General features: G+C 41.3%; 1 protein-coding gene across 1 annotated transcript; it reads left to right on the top strand.

The window, feature by feature from the left end:
- On the top strand, positions 1-24,080 carry igfbp2b (insulin-like growth factor binding protein 2b). The gene is made up of 4 exons (XM_033613827.2): positions 1-463; positions 14,390-14,541; positions 19,806-19,946; positions 23,891-24,080. The coding sequence occupies exons 1-4, from the start codon at positions 103-105 to the stop codon at positions 24,047-24,049; spliced, it is 813 nt and encodes a 270-aa protein (XP_033469718.1). The 5' UTR covers positions 1-102; the 3' UTR covers positions 24,050-24,080.
- Positions 24,081-24,707: the final 627 nt, after the last annotated feature.

The following is a 24,707-nucleotide window of genomic DNA, read 5'->3' as shown; positions in this document are numbered from 1 at the left end:
CACTCACAGTTGACTGTCAGGGTCCTGAGGTTCATACTGTCATCTTATGACCAAGGGTCATTTTGACTTACGGTAGCCACGAAAAACCTAGAAATCGTTAGAATGGTCATATATGTTACTTACGGGTTGCTGTTTGCGTATTTTGCTTTGCCAGGATTCTTACTTGGGGATTTGGCTTTCCGATGCCCAAGTTGTACCGCGGAGCGCCTAGCTGCTTGTCCCAAAGTCACAACAGCATGTGCGGAAATAGTAAGGGAGCCAGGCTGCGGCTGCTGTCCACTGTGCGCCAGGCTTGAGGGGGAGCTTTGCGGGGTCTATACACCGAGGTGCTCCAGCGGCCTGAGGTGCTACCCAAGCTTGGAAAGTGAATTACCTTTGCAACAGCTCATTCAGGGTTTAGGACGATGTGGACAGAAAGTGGACCTGGATGTCACAACAAGTCTGGACCACCAGGCAACAAATGGTAAGTTTTTGTTTTTTCAGAAAAGTTTTGAAAGGTGGAAGTTCAAGCTGCTCTCATCAAACACTTGCATTAACAATGGATAAAATGGCAACATGTAAGGTAAAAGGAGTCAGTGATAAACCCATGGAGAATTTTCACTCTACTGAACCAAAAAAGGCCAAAATGCTCTTCTTAGCATTTTGGCATTTTTGGCTCATTGTTTCAGTTTCATGGACCACAACTCAATAATTCTGCCTCAGTCTCACTGCTCTCATCAACATTGTTTTTAGCTGATACCAAAAGCTAGCAGCTAGCTGTTGAACTTCGCTGGTTTAATGTAGTGGTATTTAGCTGTTAAATAAATGTCTTATTTGCAGTGCTTCAGAATAGTGAATAGTCTATCCATCCATCCATCCATTCATCCATCCATCCATCCATCCATCCATCCTTGTTCATCCACTTATCTGGGGGTGGGTCACAGGGGCAGCAGGCTGGTGCCCCCTACCAGTGGGACATGCCTGGAACACCTCTAACGGGAGGAACCCAGGGGGCATCCTAATCAGATGTCCAAACCACCTCAACTGGCCCCTTTGCCAGTGGATTGCCATCCACTAGCAAAAAGGCAGCGACTCTACTCAGAGCTCTCTCTGGATGTCTGTGCTCCTTACCCTATCTTTAAGGCTGAGCCCAGCCACCCCACTGAAACTCATTTTGGCCACTGATATCCGCAATTTCATTCTTTTGGTCACTACCCAGAGTTTAAGACCATAGGTTAGGGCTTCTGGCTCAGCTCCCTCTTCGTCATGATGGTCCGGCACATAGCCCACAACACTGCAGATACCATGCCAAACCGTCGATCCATCTCACACTCCATTCTACCCTCACTGATGAACAAGAACCCAAGATACTTGAACTCCAGCCCTTAAGGCAGTAACTCACTCCGACCTCAGAGGGGGCAATCCACCATTTTCCGGCAGAGAACCATGGCCTCAGACTTGGAGGTGCAGACTCCCATCCTAACACGCGTCACACTCAGCTGCAAACCACCCCAGTGCCTGCTGGAGGTCAAGATGTGATAAAGCCAACAGAACCACACCATCTACAAAAAGCAAAGAAGCAATTCTGAGACCTTTTCCAGTGTAAATGTTTAATTTTCCCCCCAAATCTCACAAAAAAATCTGTTTCAGTCAGGGTCATTGTGCAAGTACGTCATTGTTGTTTCTCAAAGGAAAGGGAAATTACATACAGACAAACATTTAAGATGTAGCACAAAGTTAAAAATCTGATTTCCACGCAAAAGAAGTTAATTACTAGCAGGGTCTGTCAGACCGAACAATGACTGTAAGAGAGTAATTGTTACTGTTTTCAATAAGCTTGCAGCATGCTTAGATACTTTGATGAAAGGATGAACACCAAAAGACTACTCAAAAGAACTTAACATCCTTTTGCTTTGTTTAGGAGTAGAAGCATCTGATATATTCTCAGAAATGTAGCCTTTGTCTCTGGTAAATGTTAATTAATTAGGGATGTTAATTTATGAGTCATGAGACAGTGGTAGTCTATAACTGTGCAGCAATATCTTAAAGTGGCAGAGAATTACCAAATATGTGTAGGGACTGTATAAACTTTTTTTTTGATCTTCTAAGAGTGGTCCACTGCCAAGTACTTGCATACTATAATTTAATACAAAAGCCCTCTAGTTTAAGGAGTATACTGCAATAATTAATATTTTGCATGTGTGCACGCATCTCCAAGCCAGCTAGTTTTGACCTGCCATCATACCTGCACATGACGTTAAATAGTTACCTTAAAGTGGTGAAGTTTCACCAAGAAGCTGTACACTGACTAAAACCAGTATTTTCACCGCAGGACTCCATTAATGTCAGAAAAACCACATCAACATCAAACGTAGTTGGTCACAATAACTACCCAAAATAAATAACCCTAAAAATCCTGTGGGAACATAGAAATGTCAAGCTTTGCTCTCCCACATTACATTACAGTTATTAAGGACAAAGGGTCACTATCGATTCCCAAGAATGAATGTTGACATATGCAATATGTTTGGCAGGCAGTGGAAGGCCCACATCTGTGAGCACAAACAAGCAGTATCCCTCAGATGAACCCATAACATGTCTGTAACCCACGTATCCTCAAAGCTCTCCTGTTGGGAGTGTCCTATCTTAATACAATGTTACTGATGGTGCTTGAGGGAAACAATTTAATACACACTTAAACAATTAAATACTTACAAGTAAATATGGAAGACACACAACAGACACTCTTCGGAAGGTGCTGGGAAAGTTGCAGATCTCTATATTAACAGGTGCAACCTAATTTCTCAGTCAAGCTGTTTTTGTATATAATCATGTATCTTGGGTCAACTCACTGAGGAATGTATTTGTTAAGTTCTTGGACTGAAATGTTTTGAGACAATAAAAGACTCAACAGAGGTGATTTTTTTTCTGCAGGAATCTTCTGTTGTTTTCAAGACTCTTCAAGGTTTTGTTGGGAGAGGGTAGTAAAAACAAACCCAATTCCAACCCCTGTAACTTTAGCTAAGCGTGATGCTCTCTGCTGTGATTTACCGTCTCTGGTGTTCAAACCAGTTAGAACACATAAAAGAAAAGCTGAAAATGAGCATCAGATCAGACCGCGGTTTGCCCTCAGTTCACTATGTTATGCTTGGCTTTTCAAGCATGAGCAACTGCTGGCTATCAGATGTCAACATCTGTCTCCTTTGTCCCCATTAAAATGCACATTTTGGGGCTGTTTCCTGTGGTTGGTTGAAATTACATTCTCACTCTGAAATAACCACACTGCTGTTCACTTAAAAGAGAAAAGATACTTGTATTTTTAGGCTTTTCGTTGTGGTTATTTGGTGTAATCCTTAGTTCAAATGACCTTATTCTCACCTGCCTGAACTAAACTGAAGTAAACAGCATGGTGACCTGAGTAAACAGTCCAGAGTTCAAATCAACCACTTCAGCTTTATCCAGTGCAAGCACACTCCATATCCCCTTACAATCTGGACATCTTTTACATTGCTGAAGTCATTAAAATGGCATTTACCACCTCTGTTGCTCCTATACTCCCCCATACTTCGCGGCAACAGTACTTTGCAAATTTCCACATTGCAGTGGAGACAGAAAACAGCAACACTGATGTTTTGAATTCAGGGTTTGAATTCTTCCAATCTGAAAAGTGTAATATTAGAAATGGCACATCATCTTCAGTGTTTCCACTTGAACTATTTTTGCAATGGGAGTCGACTTGGAAATGTTCTCTCAGTCATGGTCCACAAAGGTTTCAGTCCGTTGATGAGTGTGTGCATGAGCTTCATTTTCCAAATGAATCCAAATATTTCCCTGCCTTTGAATCGTGGACAAAGAAAATTAATTCACTGTCTCTCATGAGGCACTGAAGTTCATGGCAGGTGTGGAGCATCTGTCAGTTACACGGTTGCATCATTATTCAACAATATTTGTATTAGCCATTAACCTGTCAACATGTACTGTAATGCAGAGGTCTGTTGAGCAATGCACAGTCTTTGATTAGCACAACTGTGTTCATTTACTTAAAAAAATGAAACCCAATACTTCTTTTCTACAACATTATTTTAACTCCACTGGCAGCAGCAGTTTTGATATTTAATTACTTAAATATTTATGAGGGTAGAGCTGCTCTGAAGGCCTAAATAATCATCATGATTGGGCCAAACTTTAGTGGCAGAATCAAATGTAGCTACCATTTCATACATATTTTCGATTTACACATTGAGGAAGTCCACTGTTTTTAAGGAAGTAGAATTGCACTTGTAGCAGGCTGAATGATGGATATCAGTCTCAGATTGCTATCTGTCTCTACGCGATATCTCTGACAGAACACAGAAATAGAAACCATAAAAATAGCATATCATAAAAAAAAGAAAGTTCTTTTTATGGTATGTTCTGTTACACTCAGAACCATCCAGGATATGTGACATTAAAAAGGTAACTGTAAAAAAACAGTGAAAATGTACAAACAAAAATTCAAAGTAACATGTGTAAGCCTTTTTCCCACTGCCCACACTCGCAGACTTTAAGGTGCATTCCTGTTAATTCTGTGAGGGCTTAGGGCTCTCCTAATATCAAATATTCAAGAGCACTTCGAGCCCTTTATGCACACATACTGTAGTCCTCATTTCTGCCGACTTTGCCTGAGATAATCGCGCACAATTCATAGCATTGTGATGTTAAATATGGGGTTAGCAGAGTAATAGCAGAGTAAGAAACAAAAATGGTAAACAAACACAAAAGGAACCACCACAACTACCTAAAGTTGGGGAAGGCAGTGATCTGGAACAGGGAAAAAAAAACAGCAGAATTTAAAAATACACCCTCTATCTGCAGCTCTCCCCACTCTATCCTAAGCCCCTCCCACCAGACAACCACAGGCATATGCTTCTTGCATACTGGGTGCTTCAAACAATCACCCAGTCTTTCCCATGCACTGATTTATGTAATCTTATTTTTACTGTAGAGCTGCACACAGCAGATTTGCTCAGACCCTCATTGCTCTGCTCTCTCCCTCTCTTCTTATTAGACCAAAAATTAGACAAGAATTAGCTGCGAGCCACCCTTTGGTTCCTCCACCTCTCCGCCACTATGGAATGCTTCACCATGAGGACAGCGGCAACAGCTCAGGAGGCCAACCTTCAGTGAGTGACAGTGGCATCTAAATGCCAGCGCAAACCGCCTCGCACCAGGTGCTACAGGGGGCTGTTAATCTGTGTAAAGGCAGCAACAGAAAGTTTGCTGATCTAGATGGGATTTGGGTTGTCTGGCTCCCCTGAGCTGGGGTTTGTGCTGGCTGGGTTCGTGCTGCTATGGCCACTGACTGGGTATTCATCTCCAGAGCTGCTGCCGGCTCTCCTCCTGGTAAGGTCATCTGTAGCAACAGGGAATGACGTCACAGCCTGGATTTTCTTAAGCCTGAAAACGGAGCCAAGAGGATGTACAGAAGTCTAGTGTTCTCTCAGTCCACTTGAATTACAGTATACCTAAAATTTGTTGTGGGATTTTTGGCCAATGACTCCAAAATTAAACTGCCTACCCCACCATAAATGAGGCTGTCTTGACAAAAACCAGTAAATGTATTACCTCTACCTACCTTAAAACTACCTCTACCCCACACTGTAAAGTAAAAACCTGCAAGATGTTAAAATCAAGCAGGCCTTGACTGTGAAGACAGTAAAAAATCGTAAGCTTAAAAGGCCCAAAAGCCACAAACTCTCCTAATATGTTTAGGTGTTGTCAAGGTAAGGTGATATGTTGCAAAGTGTGGTCCCATTCCTATTTATACCATTTCAAGCCCCTGCAGCCTCTTGCACTCAAGCACTTACCAGGTGACTTAAATTAAGTCCTTTAGGGTTCAGGGCTTAGGGTGTAGGGGGACATTGCGTTTGGGCCTTTGACTTGTCAAGCAGGCAAAGCACAGGTTGCTGATAACATTAATGTTGCCTCTTTTCTATTCAAGTGTCCCAAAACATCAGCCAGTGTGCACAATACCAGGACCCTGAAACAAAGCGGCTAAATAGCATAAGCTGTCATTCATTTTATTATGTACTAGTGATTTTTCTACTGTGATGTTTCTAAATGTCTGCTGTGAAAAAAAAGCCTACTGCTTCAGTGAACGTGTGAAAAAAAGTCACCTGAGAGAATATAAAAGTTTAGGAGTCAGACCAAAGTTGAAAATACCTTTCTTTGGTAAGTCTAGCCTTATTTCAGTTATTTTTGATGATGTTGATCATGCACTGCTGTCACGGAATAAAGGAATGGGAGCTGTTTTACAGCAACTTTGACAAATTCACACATGCACAGTCTTACTCTCTGCACATAGCCCATCTACAACTAGGCCTAATATATCTGCAGTAACATGCATATTGGACTCATCTTGACTTCACAATTTAAAGCCAATACCTATATTCAGCAATGATGCAGGAAGTCGTGTGATCTTTATGTAGTGAGGTGCACAGACCTGCAATTCATATTACACTGCCCGGCCAAAAAAAAAGTCACCACCAAAAAAAAAGGTCATACACTCTAATATTTCATTGGACCGCCTTTAGCTTTGATTACGGCACGCATTCGCTGTGGCATTGTTTCGATAAGCTTCTGCAATGTCACAAGATTTATTTCCATCCAGTGTTGCATTAATTTTTCACCAAGATCTTGCATTAATGATGGTAGAGTCTGACCGCTGCGCAAAGCCTTCTCCAGCACATCCCAAAGATTCTCAATGGGGTTAAGGTCTGGACTCTGTGGTGGCCAATCCATGTGTGAAAATGATGTCTCATGCTCCCTGAACCAGTCTTTCACAATTTGAGCCCGATGAATCCTGGCATTGTCATCTTGGAATATGCCCGTGCCATCAGGGAAGAAAAAATCCATTGATGGAATAACCTGGTCATTCAGTATATTCAGGTAGTCAGCTGACCTCATTCTTTGAGCACATACTGTTGCTGAACCTAGACCTGACCAACTGCAGCAGCCCCAGATCATAACACTGCCCCCACAGGCTTGTACAGTAGGCACTAGGCATGATGGGTGCATCACTTCATCTGCCTCTCTTCTTACCCTGATGCGCCCATCACTCTGGAACAGGGTAAATCTGGACTCATCAGACCACATGACCTTCTTCCATTGCTCCAGAGTCCAATCTTTATGCTCCCTAGCAAATTGAAGCCTTTTTTTCCGGTTAGCCTCACTGATTAGTGGTTTTCTTAAGGCTACACAGCTGTTCAGTCCCAATCCCTTGAGTTCCCTTCGCATTGTGCGTGTGGAAATGCTCTTACTTTCACTATTAACCATAGCCCTGAGTTCTACTGTTGTTTTTCTTCGATTTGATCTCACCAAACGTTTAAGTGATCGCCGATCACGATCACTGAGGATTTATTTCCGGCCACATTTCTTCCTCGAAGACGATGGGTCCCCACTATCCTTCCAGTTTTTAATAATGCGTTGGACAGTTCTTAACCCAATTTTAGTAGTTTCTGCAATCTCCTTAGATGTTTTCTCTGCTTGATGCATGCCAATGATTTGACCCTTCTCAAACAGACTAACATCTTTTCCACGACCACGGGATGTGTCTTTCGACATGGTTGTTTAGGAAAGGAGAAGCAACTCATTGCACCAGTTGGGGTTAAATAACTTGTTGCCAGCTGAAAGATAATCGCCGATGCAGTAATTATCCAATAGGAGGCTCGTACCTATTTGCTTAGTTAAATCCAGGTGGCGACTTTTTTTTTGGCCAGGCAGTGTATATGCATAACTTCTACCTTAAGTGTTTATAACCATACATGAGCCATTTTCTTCATTGCCTATCTTTAAACAAACCTTAGTTGCCACGTTCAGATACTGTAATAGCAAGACTCTTACAAATGTTGTCACTGAACATCATTTTGGAGAGCTGTCCAATATTGTTCTTGCCTTGCAATAGGGTTGCTACAATCAAATGCATCAGTATGAGTCAAATCACCCCTTTCTGATCAACAGTGTGTATTCTTTGCTATCTAAATGACACAGATTGTCCCCTACTGACAAACCCCCTCTCTAGCCAATGGGAAAACACAGCCCAGTTTTTGCACTTTCCTTGTGCATTTTACTGTCTGCTTTCTTTCCTTTTGTTGTCGGTGGTCCACGACTGCCCTAGTTGCCCTGCAGGTGATCCTCTGCTGAGACATGCTCCTTCTCCTTCACTCGCACTCTTGGGTCTTTAATTACTCTATGTAGATGTGTGTGCACACAGTATGTGTGTCAGTACACATTCACAGGAAAAGGTGAAGCCATAAGAGATCACTTTGGGTGGGAGCTGCATGTTGGTGCCTGCAATTCTGAGAAAACTCCACCTGAGGTGTTAATAGGAAGACCTCCCTCTTTCGTGCAAATCTTGAAACATGTAGAAAAGTTGCATAATATGATTACAACACTAATGAGTTAGAATTTACTTTGACAACTCAAATTTATCAGTCATAAGTGTATTGTAGATCACACAACCCAACAGTAAAATTAGCTCCACCTCAAACAATGTAACTACAACATTAAATTCCTTATCCATGCACCAGTACAAGTAAGATTGTTTTTATAGCGAGAATTAAGTTGTTTAAGCAGTCTACAGCTGCAGCGAGAGGCAAAAAAGCATAATTTCATTTTATAGTTATAGTTTACAAATATATGTAAGACTTAGCACAGTATGAACAGTGGTTACATAAGCTTCAAAACCAGCCACAACTCAGCCCTGAGCAGGAGTGACAGTTCTCTATTGACTAATCAAGGGACTGCAATGTTTCTAGCTCCACCTTTTAGTACCAGATCTGTGTGCAAGGTACCCCAACAGAGGGATGACCAAAAATGGGGACCGTCAGCAATGGTTCCAATCAGTACCATCCACAAAATTTGACAGTGGAAACGGAAAACATGCGAACTGAACTGAACTTAAGTGTACTGGACTTCTTGGTGGAAATGGGGCTTTAGTTTCTATTGTCAACATCATTGAAGCAGGGAATTTGTGTGTCCACTGCAAAGACTTTCCCTTGTCATTGTTTCCATGATGAGACTGGGTTGCACAATACATACTTGTCTGGGGCACAAAATTCCCAGAGTGGCATAATAAATGTGATCTGAACCTGATTCTAAATTTTTTAAAAATGTTAGAAAAAAATCATTCCTGCAATTTAAAGAAAAAGATCTAAATACTTTTTACACCTCTGACAACAGGTGGCAAGACAACAGACACAAACACTAAACATTATGTTTTATTTTTATGAAGAGAAAAAACTGCTGCAGAAAACATCGTCACACAAATGTAAAAAATAAAAATAAAACATTATATGTAAATGGTTCTCTGAAATACAATGCTGATCAGTTGTGATCATTTGTCTTTTTGTGCCAGTCAACACCATGAGCATGTATGTTGATAGTAAAAAGCATACGTTTTCTTAGAGAAAACCACCCTGACCTTAGGGTGCACTTATTGTCTTTTAAGTCTGACAAACACTGTAGGAGCGCCAATTGGCAACAGTTTTCCCTTAAAACTACAAAGGCAACTTCATTTGGTTTGGATGACACACAGGGCCACATGGATGCATAGCAACATCAAAAGTTGAAAGAACTAGCTAACCGTAAAAGGTTTGAAGGGGATCTCTGGCTAGGCAAAACCTTCTTCATTTTTCAATTGCTTTTTGTCTGTTTGCCAGCTGCAAAGTGTTTGAAGTGGCCGAGCCTTGAGAGGAACCATTTACACTGACAATAGTTTGAAGTACTGTAAGGCCACTTTCTTGGCTGTGGAAGCAAAGTTAAATTTTTGAGACACAGCTTCACTGTATACAATAACAGGGCAAATACATTAATGCTAAGCAACTCTGGAAAGACATTACTCATTCTGTGCTATGAGAGAACTGTGAAAGCATTGCTTTAAGGCAATACCCAAAGCCAACACTCCCAACAGCTCGAGACAGGTAGTTTCTATGGCACTGAAGACAGAATCAACAACACAGTATTTAGATGACAGCTGTTGGCCAAAGATGTGTTTTGTTTTGTTTTTTCTCCCTGGCACATGCTGTCATGAATTCATATAAGTGTCTATAGAAAACAAAATCTTAAACACAACTATAGAAATGGATTTTTGCACCTTTACAAACTTTAATTGCATCTCAGTTAGCTTTTTAACATTGCCACTGCATTGAGTGTTGTTTTTACAGTCAATGTACTAGCAACTACCAAGGAAAGGAAAACTATATCACTTTTCACCATGCTGTTTTTTTTTAGAGCAACATACTTAAATTGAATCATTAAATCAAGCTCTCTCTCGAATATGTCTAATGTTTTCTGCAGAAACTCTCACTCTTACATGTCATACACTGCTTGTGTATATCAGCCTGGACCAAAATTCTAAGTCTGTGTGGTTGTGAGGTTGGAATTTATGACTCCTGGCCATCACTCACACACTAAAGTGAATATAATTTGACTTCTTCAAATGTTAAGGTCTTGTTTGTGGCCACACAGCTTTAACTGTACACCCATGGGAAGTGTTGGCTTTCTAATTGGATTATCAGATTGGAAAGATCTCTCTGTGTGGCTTGGGTCATATAAAGCCATACAATTGAACAAAAAAGTTATAATGTATGGTCAAATTTTAGGCTCAAGGGATGGCAATGCTGGCTCAATCCAACACTTAAGTTCAGAGTAAGATATCCCGTCAAACACTGAATGAATTTCCCATGACATTTAGCATAAACATGCTTGGCTACCTGAGGGTGAGCCCTATCAGCTTTGTTTGTTCTCTGACTTTTCCTTGAGCACCATCATGGGGTAAAGTTTTTGGTTGTTGTCCTGACAACTACTGAATGGACTGCCATGACATTGCTGCAGGTATGCAAAAGCCCCAAAGGATGAATCCTAACAACTCTGGTGATCTCCTGACATTACATATGATCCCACCAACATGTCATAGTTTCCATTTACCTAGTGACATAACCCAACATTTACTGCATGTAAACCATAGAATATAATATAATAGACGACGCCACTGTGAGGTCACCCATTATTTGGTGAACTCCGATTGAGGGGTAAAACTGACTCATACACTGACGCAACAGCTAGCAAACAGTTTTACATGCAAAGTGGTTAAGCCCTTAAATATGCTTAACTTTAAGCCTTAACTTTAAAATGTAAATGGGTGTGTTATACAAAAATTCCCCCCTTGTACAGTTTTCATGAGTGTTGAATTTAGTTTTAAAGACCAAAAGCATTTTTTTGGAACCAGCCTCAAGTGGCCGTTCAAGGTTTTGGCGCTTGCACATTGGCTTCATTTTTTAGCCCCAAAGGCTACCGCTTGCAACAGACATTCATGACTCCCAGACAATGTATCTACCTTAAGTAACTGCCCGACGTTTAATGTTGTGTAACCAGCAGGTAGAGTAAAACTGTTTAATGGATTATCGTGGAGTTGACTACCAACATTCATGATTCCTTGAAGATAAATTATTATCACTTTGGTGATCCCCTTACCTTCTGGTGGCATTATCAGATCATTGTTTCTATCTGTCCAATATTTCGGTTCTGACCAGTCCACAAAACTAATGACATTCCCATTAGCCTCAGTGCAGTTTGTGTTTAGTGCTAATAATTAGCAGAGCAGTGAACTTGAGTTACATGACTTGGACTCAAGTCAGACTCTAGTCATACATTTTATGTCTTTAGACTTAATATGGCAAAATCAAAAAGGACTTGCAACTTCACTTGGACTTTAACACTAATGATTCGTGACTTCATTTGGACCTGAACCTTTTGACTTAAGAATATTCAATACCTTTTCCCAAACCCAAAGATTTACAAGTATGTTATTTAAAAAGTGGCCCATGGAACATTACATTTCTCTTCATTTCCTGAATTAACTAATGCTATTAATTCCCAGCAAGTCAACACTTAATTCCTCAGTGCCAATTTGTTTAAACAAATTCAACAGCATCTAGTTGCAAGAGAGAACTATAAAGACATAATGTTACTACTGTTATTACTTGGTGCCAGTCGGAAAATAATGATACCAAAGACAATTTAATTCAGGTACAAAAACTACACAGTGATCAACAAAAATGAATTACAGTAAAGTGTCTGTGGGTTGAAAATTATGTACAGAGATGCAACAACTTTCAACAAATTGCCTAAATACAAATTTTTAAAAAAACATTCTTGATTTGTAGTTTTATCATATTATTACCCTGTCATTAAAATTGCATTGTATTTGTTCAAGAGCACATTATGACCTGTTTAGGACTCAAAACTTTAGTTAAAAAAAAAAAGTTTAGTACCTTGGAAAACCACAGTACATAAATTTGCAACTTTTTCAGGATTACACATGCTTTACTTGTACTGAACCTATGGGGCTACAGCCTCAGGTTCTGATTTTTCAAGGGTCGCCTTAGCTTGCATTGGCTAGATCTGGTTGCTGGATATACAGTGAAACCAGTTAAAAATAATGAAGAGGCTGGCAACTCTAAACATCTCAGTCACCGACTGCATTCTCATTACATCATTGCATCATGTCACTCACATGTCACTCACTCACAAACATTTTAAAAATGTTTAAAGGACCTATAAGCAACATTCAGAATATTTAAAATATTCAGAATTTGTGCCTGGATTGCCCTCACATGTTTCTTAAAACGGAGATGGCTGAGCCTGGGACTAGATGGCTAATGGTGCTAACAGCGCGAACAGTGTTAACAGAGGCAACAGTGCTTACAGAGCTAATGGTTTTAACATGGTAAACTAGAGGGTGGCCAATAGGCTTCTGCCACGATGCCGTTCCCCTACTGTAGGTCAGGACATCATTATTAGTAAGCGTGGTATGAGCACAGTGCAGAATGGTGGCAATTAGCAAGCAAATGGGATACACACACGGGGGCTCACATACACTAACATGTATGAGCGGCTGGACCGTCTACCACAACAAAGAACAGATATGCTCTTATTACAGTAACCAAAGAGAGAGTGTGACTCCTTCTCTGCCCAGGACAACTTTACTCCACTATATCTCTACGTAGCAAATAGCTTTTCGCTGCTGTATGAATGCTCTGAATGTCGCATACAGCTCCTTTAAGGCTGAAAGTGAAGATATGTCTATTGCACCGTAGAAGCCATACTTATTCACACATCTGGCAGAGTGTGCACTGAAATATACGTGCACAGACACGCGTGAACACGCACAGAAACATTTCAGAAGGTGTCATGGCATGTGTAAGGAGCTCTGAAGATTAACTGGGGGGCCTTTCCTTCTTGGGCGTTATTTACAACCTTAGTGATCTGCTCCTGTTTTTATAGTGCTAATTACAGACACACACACATAGACACACACACGTGCGCACACGCACACACACACCTACACACACACACACACACACACACACACATGTGCACAAACAGCCTCTGGCAGGTAGATTAGACAGCCAAAAAACCCAAAAAACTTACTTACTCAGCATGAAAAGCCTTAATCAGAAGTGCTTCCTCATAAGTCTGGACTCACCACCAATGACGAGCAGTTGAGCTCAAGTCTTTAATTCAGTCACTGCTTTCCTGTTAAAATGTGTCAGATGATCTCAGGTCATTAGGCTTGTCATGAGTGTGCTGGTAAATGCCTATACATTGTTAACCCCTCCCTGTATTTGTGTTTCACAGTCTTTGGTGGCAGAGTAGTTCTCATTTTTTGGACTGGTGTCCTGTATTAATTTGCTATCATACTTTGTCTGTGTCTGTTCTGAATTAACTCGTTAGCTTGTTTGTGTTTTGTCTCTTCTGTCTCCAACAAATGACGAACAGATTTTGGTATAACATTGGCAGGAAACACACTCAGATTGACCCCACTGATCAGAGGAGACCTGTGCAAACTTCGTCATAAGCCCAGCATTATACGCCCAAGTGAGCTGGATGTAGCACTTTGCTATTTCACAGAAAAGATCTTAGCGGGCCTGTTCACACTGCCGCCATAGTAATTACAGCCATTGCAAGGCCTGACTGTCCAGTATAACATTAGTGACATGAGGTATGAGGGACACAGGATGCCTCGAGGACACCGAATGATTTTGTCTTCTAAGTCCAGGACTAATACGACTTGTAAAAGGGCCTGTAAAATGTTGGCTTTTAATAACAGCTTGTGATTAAAGAATAGATACATGCAGATAAATGTGTGTGAGGATTTTAAAAAGCAACGGAGATGATGAGGCAGTTTTTTTTGTGTGCGTGTGTAACATCTGTCCATTAATCACATACCTAGAAAACAGGACACAGGATTACTTTCATGCTCAAGCAGTTGTCTCAGTAGAAGCGTTTCTGAGAACCTTGGCAGATTACAGTATATGTACAGATGTTGCAGATAAACTTTATGTCTAAGTGTGTGTTTGTTTGGTTGTAGAGGTGCACGGAACTGAGAATCCACTCACCAGAAGACCCACTGCAGATGCTTGGTTCTGGCAGGAGTGGGCCAGGAAACAACACGTGCTAAGGGTGGGCACCAAGATGAAGACGAATCAACTAGAGGACCCTCGAACCCAGAAAGTTCTACAGGTCAGATCTAAACCTTCAACCTTTTGAGTGACAAGTCATGATTAACTTCCCCACAACTTATTACTTACTGTGACTCAAAGCAAAGTTGTAAAACTGACACAGTACCACACTGGTTGTGTGTCCTATGCCTTTATGGACCCATAACTGACCCCAGTCCATTTATGAGCTGAAATACTAAAGTAGTTGGTAGTTATCATAAATCTTACACGCAAAACTATTTTAACTTAACCATTCTCCTACTATCTTGTTATATAGACACAGCAGCAGAATACTGAAGAAAAACTATTTGCTCCTTAAAAATGGTTTCTTTTTCCCCACTGTTGCATTCCAGCTTATGTTCTGCATGCAGTCTAACAGTAGCTGTGTATGGCGGAGTGCAGTGAAATGTCTCCCTATCAAAAGCAGGCAGTAACAAATGGTCAACAATGTGCTGCGTGGGCAGCATTGTCTGGTACAGTGGTGCCCTCCTCTGGGCACTCTTTCACTCAAACAAACAAACGCACGTGCACAGACACACTTTTTAAAACACATCAGATTGTCTTACATTCATTCCCAAGGTGATTTGCCCAAACCTGAATCATAACAACCACATGCCCAATCACAACTCTTATTTTAACCTAACCCTCACTTTAACCAAAAACCAAGATTCAATCCTAAACTTTTATGGCTGTGGGGCTGAGTTTTGTCCCCATATAGGAAACGAGTCCCTGTAACATGACTGGTTGGACAGATTTTTGTCCCCACAACATGACTAATACAAGCAGATATTTATGTGCTTTCATAGAACTGTTGTGTGCATGTATTTGTTCATACATTTAATTGTGCCTATTGCAAAAACTGTCAAAATAAGAAAATAGCATGCAGCAGAGTTGATTATGTGGTAATAATCAAGTTACATGAAATCCAATTAAGGAAATGCTATGTTACTTTGTGTATATATTTCTTAGAAAATGCAGGACTTGCATTTTTAACTGACTTAGGCTAATATGGTGAAGTCCTTCTACTTTTCAGCACTACCTCTATGCATTGATTGTGACATTTTTCTATTATTTATGCACTGGCATCCCCATTGGAGGCCAACCTTACTGTCTTTAAGAGGCTGTGGCATGTTCATTTTTAGGGTAGCAAAAAGGTAGTGGTATCTTGTAAAACTAGACAACTTAAGGCATCCATTGGTGTCAGCCATGCTGGCATAATTTGTCAGCAAGGGGGCTAAATATTGCTCCAAAGTTAGGGTAAATTTTGGCAAGGGAAAACCTGGCACGGCCATTTTCATAGGGGTCCCTTGAACTCTTGCTTCAAGATATCTGGGTATGGGTAAGATAATAGGTTCTATGGGTACCCACGTGTCTCACCTAAACTTGAGAAGGCTTGATTTCAGTAAATGTTTTGTTCCTTACAATCAATGTACTCCTTCAAACTAAAGCTGCGTAGTCTTCTGTTAAAAGAAAAGCACCACCAGCCTATTTGAAGAACAATGAACTGCCTAACATGTATAGATGCATAACACATAACAGGATTGTTGTGGAACTTGAAATGCTAAGTGTACTGGTATGAGTCTATGCACATTAGATAACATTAACTGTAAAATAAGAAATCAAAGTATATCAGTATGCAATTTCTTTACTCTCATATTGACATAGTTGTCAACTAGCGTATAAACTTCAACAGGATAATAGAGTTCTTGAACTTCATTTAGGGCTTTTGGTTTTGGTGTACCACCCCAGGATTTTCTGTGACCCCATCTGGCCACCACTATGAAAAGTTTCTGGGGCACCACCGTATGTATGACGTAAACTGAAGCAGCATTAGCTGCATTAAGAAGGAGAGTTGCCTTAGTTTCAATAATTGCTCATAGTGAGCATCTGCATGATGCAAAGTGACATCAGACATTGTACATTGGAATGTGTTGTTGGAGGTTTAATGCAGTCTAGAGATTACACCCCCCTTCCCCGAATTCTTTACAATTTCACTCTCAAATGCAAAAAAAACAATTCCTGGAAAATCCTTAATGGGGTGGCATACAAACACAGATATTCTTTCTGTTTCATGCAAATGAGCTTGGGCCCGGGGGCTATGCATGTGGAGGCCCATATATGTCTCAACATGGCAAACAATTATGTGCATTTTGCTCATTTTCTCCCTCACTTAACTCACTCGCTTGCAGCAAAACAAAACAAAATAAAACAAAAAATCATAAGTGGGAGGGTACAAAACAATTGTCAAGATCATTAGAAGCAACAAAAGGGAGAATGCAGCAAAATGAGTCGTGCAGCTGGGCAGCGGGAGGAACTTTAGACAGCTGGTGTCAAGCATGGATGCACTTCGTTGTGGGTGTTCCTGTGAGGTCAAATACCGTACACAAAATACATGCTTCACTGTCAGTATGGGTTGCGTGACATTTGTAACCTTTATTAATTGAATACAAACACATTTGTTTCAGATAATTAAAGGTCTCATTTGCATCACATTTATATTATCATTTTCACACCAAGACCCTGTAACATCAGTTGCCTTGATTTTGACTTCTTTTTTTTCTTAATCTTTGACTCATAAAAACTTTTCTGATCATGCACTTGATGAGTTCAAAACTGATTGAACTTTGACATGCCAATTGTGACGCTCTCTATTGTCAAGTGACCTCTCATTCAAAGAATGGAGTTTACATCCTTGTCAAAATAATGCAAGTTGCAGAGAATAATGAGGACATGTGACTGGCTGCAGTAAGTGCATGCTTAATCACACTGACTAATGACAATATTGTAAAGTGCTGTAGAAGCTGTATAACTTACAACTTGGTTGAATTTTGTTAGCCCACTAGCCATACTAGCTCCTGCAGTTTATGCTTCCAGCCCAACCCATGCTAATTACTGCCAAAATCTGGTCAGACCACATCATAGCAAAACTACACTGTAAAGGCGCAGTCAGACCAACCCAATGGCAAGAATAAATGTTGGCATATGTTTGTGCTGCAAACTATGAATATGAAACACTTGTGCATTATTGAGTAGCATATCTGCTGAAACTGTATGTTTCTTTATGTTTAAACACTGCTGTGATTAAAGTGTAGTTATATCTAGGCACAGTAGCCACTTGGTTATGGTTAGGAAAGTATCATATCTGGGCTTAAAAAAATCTGTTTTTGGTGGCAAAGCCACGGCTGGAACTGCTGCCATTGTGTAGCTAAAAACAAGTGGTTTTGGTGTATATTGATCTTGAACAGTGGGTTGCAGTGTTCTGCAGCTTGGCAGCTATCTCGCCCAGGCGTCACGCTATCCGCCATCCTTTCTATGTCCCAGTAGCCCTTTTTACACATTGATGTTGCTACAGGGCCACTGCACTGTCTCTTTTGCATGCTGCCTTTGCATTTTTACACGGAACCAATGATGACCGCATCATGTCACACCAGTGTGTGAGTTTAGATAGCATGATCGCAGAATCAAAAGAAGTGTGATGGGCGTAGCATGTGACACATCAGCGTCAGCTTCTAGTATGGCATATTAGCATACACCCCAGCAGCACTTTATAAGCAATAACAATGGAATTAACATGGCAATAACAGTCACTTACCGTTCCTGTACTTGCTAATCTTGCTCTCTGCTCGGAGGGTAAGGAGCTCCCAGACCTGTTTTCCCAATTTGCATTTTCAGCTGCTGTTCTTCTTTGAGTTAGCTGCTAACTGCCAACAACTACTTCTTAAATCTCCCCCTATGATCCACATGCAACCTCACACCCATGCTGCCCATGATCCTGTCCTGCTGGCTGTCCTGTTTATGCAGACATCATTTAGGCATTGTTACTACCTCAGATGCTGCCTTAAAGATGAGACAACTCTGTCCCCCCATTTCGTGATCGTTACTTTTATACAGAATGGCGAGAAATTCCTGACTTGAAGAGGCAGTGTAAAAAAGGCTTGTGACAAATTCAGCTCATATGCATGTAATCAGAACTACATCATTTTAGAAATGTTGATACAATTGTAAAACACAGAAAGGTACCATACCCAAGTTTTGTACGAATGTACAATTCTGACATTCTCTTCTGGCAACTGGGCAACTAATATGTGACTTCAGCACATGAGACAAATTTATTTACTTGCATTACTACCGCTCAGCAAGGAAACACTGTGTGTAGAGACACAAAGATGAAATATTGTAGTAAAAGGACTAAAACTTTAAAGATATTCCCTCGAGTTGGCTAATTCAGCCTGTATGGTGTATTTTTGCTTGGAGTGAGGACTGTTGAGTTTGTTCCCTATTTCTTACAGTATAGACATATTTATGAAGGGATCCCTTCAAGGCCAGTATGGAAAGAAGGAGTAATTAGCCTACAACAGTCAATAACTCTTTGAATGTATATATAGCGTGTGAGTATTATATGACATAAAATGGCCTGAATCTATCCTTTAATATATGAGAGCAGTAAGACGGCAGGGAAACTAGAGGATGCATGTCCTGAGGTGTAGGTTTATATGTGTCTTCATTATAACAGAGAGAGAGAGAGAGAGGAGGAATCAAAGGCTGTAGAGAGAAAGTGTGAAAGAGAGCCAGAGAGAAAGAAAAAAGACAGAGTACTTTTCATCCATATGTTCAGATGTCTGATAAGGTTCATGGCAGACTTCACCTCCTCCTTCCCTTTTCTCTTATCTTCAGCCAACTAATCATAAGACTGGACCTCTTTGATCCCACTGGCAGCCTGATCTCTCTGTTACAGTAAAGTGAGTGTGTGTATATATGTGTGCAGGTACACATGGATACTATACATGATAAGTGTGTGTGCGCACATCCATGCAGCAGAAATAGGGTGCACTGTATTTATGTAGGTGTATGAACATGTGTCTGCACAGGTCTGTGTGTGTGTGTGTGTGTGTGTGTGTGGCCATGGCCACCAGCTGAGTGGAGCAGTCTAGCCACTCCTGTTCCACTCCACCAGACTCACATCAATAATATTGGCTGAACTTTCTGCTTGCCTAACTGCACCTCATAAAAATGTTAGCTATAAATGTGTGTATTTGTGACATTTTTACAAGACACACAGAAGTATTTTATTTCTCCATTCTTTTTCTTGGACAGAGCACATTCCTTGGCCTCAAACTTAAGCCAAACTTACTGTATACTTACTCTATTTCTTCTCTCTTGGTGATTATATTTAACTGACTTGAAGTAGTTTTTCTTCTGTGAATATATGTATGTCTGCTCCAATAAGTGCTTCATAGTTATTACTAGATTTGGTGTTATTAATTTCCCCTTTGCTCGTCCTTTCAGAGTGCCTGTCAGCAGGAGCTGGACCAGGTCTTAGAGGAGATCTCCAAAATGACCTCTGAGGACAATAGAGGCCCGCTGGAGAACCTGTATGAACTCAAATTTCCAAACTGCGACAGACATGGACTGTACAATCTCAAACAGGTGAGGCATGGACAGAGCACTGGTCTTACATCACATCATTCTACTGTACCTGAACACACACACACACACACACACACACACACACACTGTTTACTGAGTAAGAACATTGTGACTGGCTGAATGTATAGTGTCCGCTAATTAATCTTCAAATTTGAACAAACTTTCTTTGAGTGAATCATCATATTAGAAGCTCCCAAACTGTATTAGACTGAACATGGCAGCTTCATCATTGAAAAACATGGTAAACATGACAAAGGGCAAGGTGTATGTATGTATGTACTGTATGTATGTATGTATGTATGTAGGCACAAAGCTAATGACATCACCCAACACCATGAACAGCAAATTGAACCACACACTTTAGGTAAACACTTGAAGCATTTTTGGATTGAAGCATTGATGATACATTGTTAAAAAATATCTGCTATACATGTCTTTAAAAAATAATGTTTAAAATATTTGTTTAATAAAAAAATGCAACCAGTGCAGTTAAGAGGACAGGATGACCTCCCAAACAAGACTGGAAAATATAAAAAAACAAAGAAAAAAAACAACAACAACACAAATATAGTAAATATCAAACTTATGTCTTGTAGGCAAAGATCAACAGGAGAGGTTTACATGTATAAGAATAGTTAAATATCAAACCCTGTTTCCTGTTGAAGAAGACAGCTTGCACAGTCCTCACATTCTTAAACATCTCAAGTTGCTAAGTTTTCCTGGGAAATCTTGGGTCCTGACATGCACCACCCACTCAAACACTGTTGCAGACCAAGTTCATCCCCTGGTGGAAATGAGGGGATAACCTCCCCAATGGCAGTGCCACCCCTCCACCCCCAGCAGGACAATGCGCTATGCCACACTGTAAAAAGTGCTTGGGAATGGCATGGGGAACATGATAAAGAGCTCAAGGCATCAACCTGGCCTCCGAAATCCCCAGATCCCAATCTCATTGAGCATCCATGGGACACGTTGATGCCACAGAGGTCCTGTGTCCATGCCTCAACAGGTCAGAGCCAAGTCTGATCTATGGTGGGGCCTCTGACCTGCCATGGCATGGACACAAGCTCTGGCAAAGTCCTGTGGTGTCTGGCACCAGGGATTGGAGGCAGAATCTTTTGAGACCTGTGGAGTTGCAAGATGGGATACCACCATGTCCAGTGGATACAGTTTGGGATCTGGTCATTTGAATGCCAGGTCGATGTCTTGAGCTCTTCGTCACTTACCTTGGGCCATTTCTGAGCAGTTTTTGTGGTGTGGCATGGTGCATTGTCACTGCTATCAGATAGTGCCGTTGCAATGAGGAGGTGTACTGGTCTGCAACAGTATTTGGGTGGGTGCTGCATGTCAAGTGGCACTCACATAAATGCCAGTACTCAAGGTTTCCCAGCAAACACTCAGTTTAATGGGATGATAAACATTATTCTCTTCACCTGTCAGTGGTTTTAATATTGTAGCTGAGTGGTGTAAATACATACCTTGCTTTTAGCCATTCATCTGATGAAAAATTGTGACAAAGCAGGCAACTGCCAGAAGGGCCCCAGAACTCCAGGGGTCCAAAAAGCTCCACACCAATAAAGACCTAAAGGTCATGCTTTAATACATCTTGAGGCCCTGTCTTGAAGAGAGTCCCTGTGTTTAAATCTACATTTAGCCAGCAGGGGCCCAGCAGCTCACTTTTGCCCCATTGCTTTCTAGTTGGTTAATCGTCCATGTGCAGTTGGGTGAAAACATTGCCTGCTCATGTAGTTAATAACATTCAGGAGTGTGTGGTTCCTTTAAATCTTCCTCTTTACTGAGTCTGTTATCTAATCTGGCCTATATGAACACAATTACTGTTCTGTATCCAACTATAAATGACAGTAATAATCCACATTGTCTTCTGGGTAAAAGTGTATATATTTTTTCCATATTCATTTTGATATCAGAATAGTTTGTTTCGTTAAAGGTTCCAGGATTTCCAGAGATATCAGAGATAAAATGTCAGGCAGAATTTTAGAAAAGTGTTGCCCATTTAAAAACCTATAAAACACCCTGGACAGGTCGCCAGACTATTGCAGGGGTAACACATAGAGACAGACAACCATTCATGTTCACATTCATACCTACGGGCAATTTAGAGTCATCAATTAACCTAACCTGCATGTCTTTGGACTGTGGGAGGAAGTCCGGGCACCCCGAGAAAAACCATGCTGACATGGGGAGAACATGAAACTCCGCACAGAAGGGCTCCCCCACCCTGGGTTCTGACCCCCACCCTTGGTTCGAACCAGGAACCCTCTTGCAATTCATATTATTATTCTTTCAGCTCTTTGAGCTTCTTTGAGCTAATGTATCGTATTGTAAACACCAAAACGCACGGTGAATACACTATACACAATACTGGCCACACCTCAATCAGTGATGTCACAGCAGGTGTTTTTCATTCGCCGTCAAAGTCAAAACACCTGCTGTGACATCACTCATTAAGGTTTGGGCCAGGGTCATGACATGTTTAAGTGTTTCAGCCCATACAGAGCGGCGCAGCAGACGTTTTCTGCTCTGTGGGGTTCACTGACTTTGATGATGGAGAAAGCTTCTGTTGTGATCAGTGTGTGTGCCTACATGTGTAACATGTTTTAGTCTGGTCAAACTTGATCACCAGTTTCTCTCCCTTTGTAGTTTTTCCCAGTTGCTTTCACCTCACATCTCACACACACTCATCCTGTATCATTTTGTGAAGGTCTCCCTTGGATTTCCCCTCTCTTCTCTTTCATACTAACACACACACACACACATGCATACACACACACACACACGCATACACACACAGAAACTCTCTTGTAGCAGTCTGGCAAAATCACCCTGGCAAAAAAAAAAATATAACCTCCCCCTCACTCCCACCTGCCACCACTCTCCACACAACCCCCCTTTTTTCTATACACGCACACACACCCTCCTCTTAACACTCTGCTTTTAGACACACACACATGCATGCACACACACACAAATGCGTGCGGAGATGTTGTCATGAATGAGGCAACAGCTTCTGAGCTCAAGGTTACAAGGCAATAAAACTGTTTGGCGTACTTCATGGGAAGACTTTTGTTAAGCCGAGGAACGAACTGTGCTTCCGACCGGGGGATGAATTTGAATTCTGCTCATCCATAGAAATCAGACAGAGGACAAACAAGGTCACATATCCAGTGTTTTCTTACGAGGATAGTAGAGCAGAAAAGAAGATTTGAATAGGCGCCACAGTTTCCTAAAGCAGGGCTCTCAACCACTCAGCCAATTTTCATCACTGGTCACAAACAACAGCATTGTTTCGGACCGGAGTCCTCGGTTCCCAGGGAGGAACACTGTACCTCCTCAACACTCGGCTCCCTTTTGGAGTTGTCCCTCCTTGTCGCGGGGTAATTACTGTAACTGTCACTTTTTTTGTTCTTTCTCATCGAAGGAAGAAAATGGAAAGTCTTTTCTTCCCCCCCAGCTCTTCATTCTTTTTGACGTCTCCTCCACGGCCGCCCCGTGTGCGCGGCGTAAACTGTGTCCACTTCAATTACGACCTCATTTCTGAGTAGAGGGGGGCTCCATGGGGGGGGGGGGCTGGTCTACTGGCATGCTTGTGTGTGTGTGTGTGTGTGTGTGTGTGTGTCTGTGTCTGTGATGGCATATGTGTCTATGGATGGGTTGTGGGTTGTGAGTAGGGGGCATGAACTGAGGATGGGCTGTTATTGGGTGAGTGTTGTCCCACCCAAACCATTGCCCTCACTCTCATCCAATGGCCCCCCGCCACCAGAAGATCCACAAGTACACACACACACACACACACATCTCAAGCCACCGTACGCCATGCTTCATTAACACACCCCCCACTTCCCACTGTGTCTCTTTACCCCTCCCTCTTTTTTTTCCAGTGTTTTCTAACTTGTCTATTTTGTGTTTTTCTTCCTTCTTTCCAGTGCAACATGTCCACCCACGGCCAGCGGGGCGAGTGCTGGTGTGTTAACCCATTAACCGGGGTCCAGATTCCAGCAACGCCTAAAGTCAGAGGGGATCCAAACTGTAACCAGTTTCAGGAGGAGCTCAGAGCGATGCCCACTGCAGCAGTGTATCAATAGCACAATCCAGCAGATCCTATGACATGGTTGGGTCTTAAAAATTCTAAATCTGGGAGGATTTTTCCATGAATATGGTTATGCTATCAACATGTAAAGAAGTTGCTGTAGTTGAATGTTTTTGTCTCTTTTTTTTAATTTGCACCAGGTTTAAGGTTAAAATATTGACTGAACTAAGGGATAATTTTTACTCTTTGTCAGCACATCTCATAAAGACACAAACCATTCTAAATGCTTTCCAGGTTCCCTAGCTGGTATGTGGGGCTGTAACTCTTAGAAAGGGGGCACAAATATATGGGTTCTTTTTATTCTTTTCAATGTCCTGAAAAAGCTGGACATTGTAGTTTTCAGCATATGTTACTCCCCATTTTAAGTACATAGTTTATTTGTTGGGGATATTTTTAGCTGTGGATTAATACCATTTGGTCCGCTACTAAGTTTTTATGCATTTACAACAGCAGGACAGTTTATGTGAGGTTGACTTAAACTACAGTGCCAGGTCTCAGTTTAATAATGAAACATGCCACCAAATGCATCTGCCAGTCTGATCCTTATGACTTGTGCCAAATGCGTCCACAAACAACTGCCTACTACAACTGACGCAGAGTAAGATTAGAATCATTTTTAGTTGTGTTTTTGACCCCCTGACAAAAGTAAGTCC

Source organism: Epinephelus lanceolatus, chromosome 14, assembly GCF_041903045.1.
Source record: "Epinephelus lanceolatus isolate andai-2023 chromosome 14, ASM4190304v1, whole genome shotgun sequence".
Taxonomy (NCBI): Eukaryota; Metazoa; Chordata; class Actinopteri; order Perciformes; family Serranidae; genus Epinephelus; species Epinephelus lanceolatus.
This window is presented reverse-complemented; position numbering and strand designations above follow the sequence as displayed.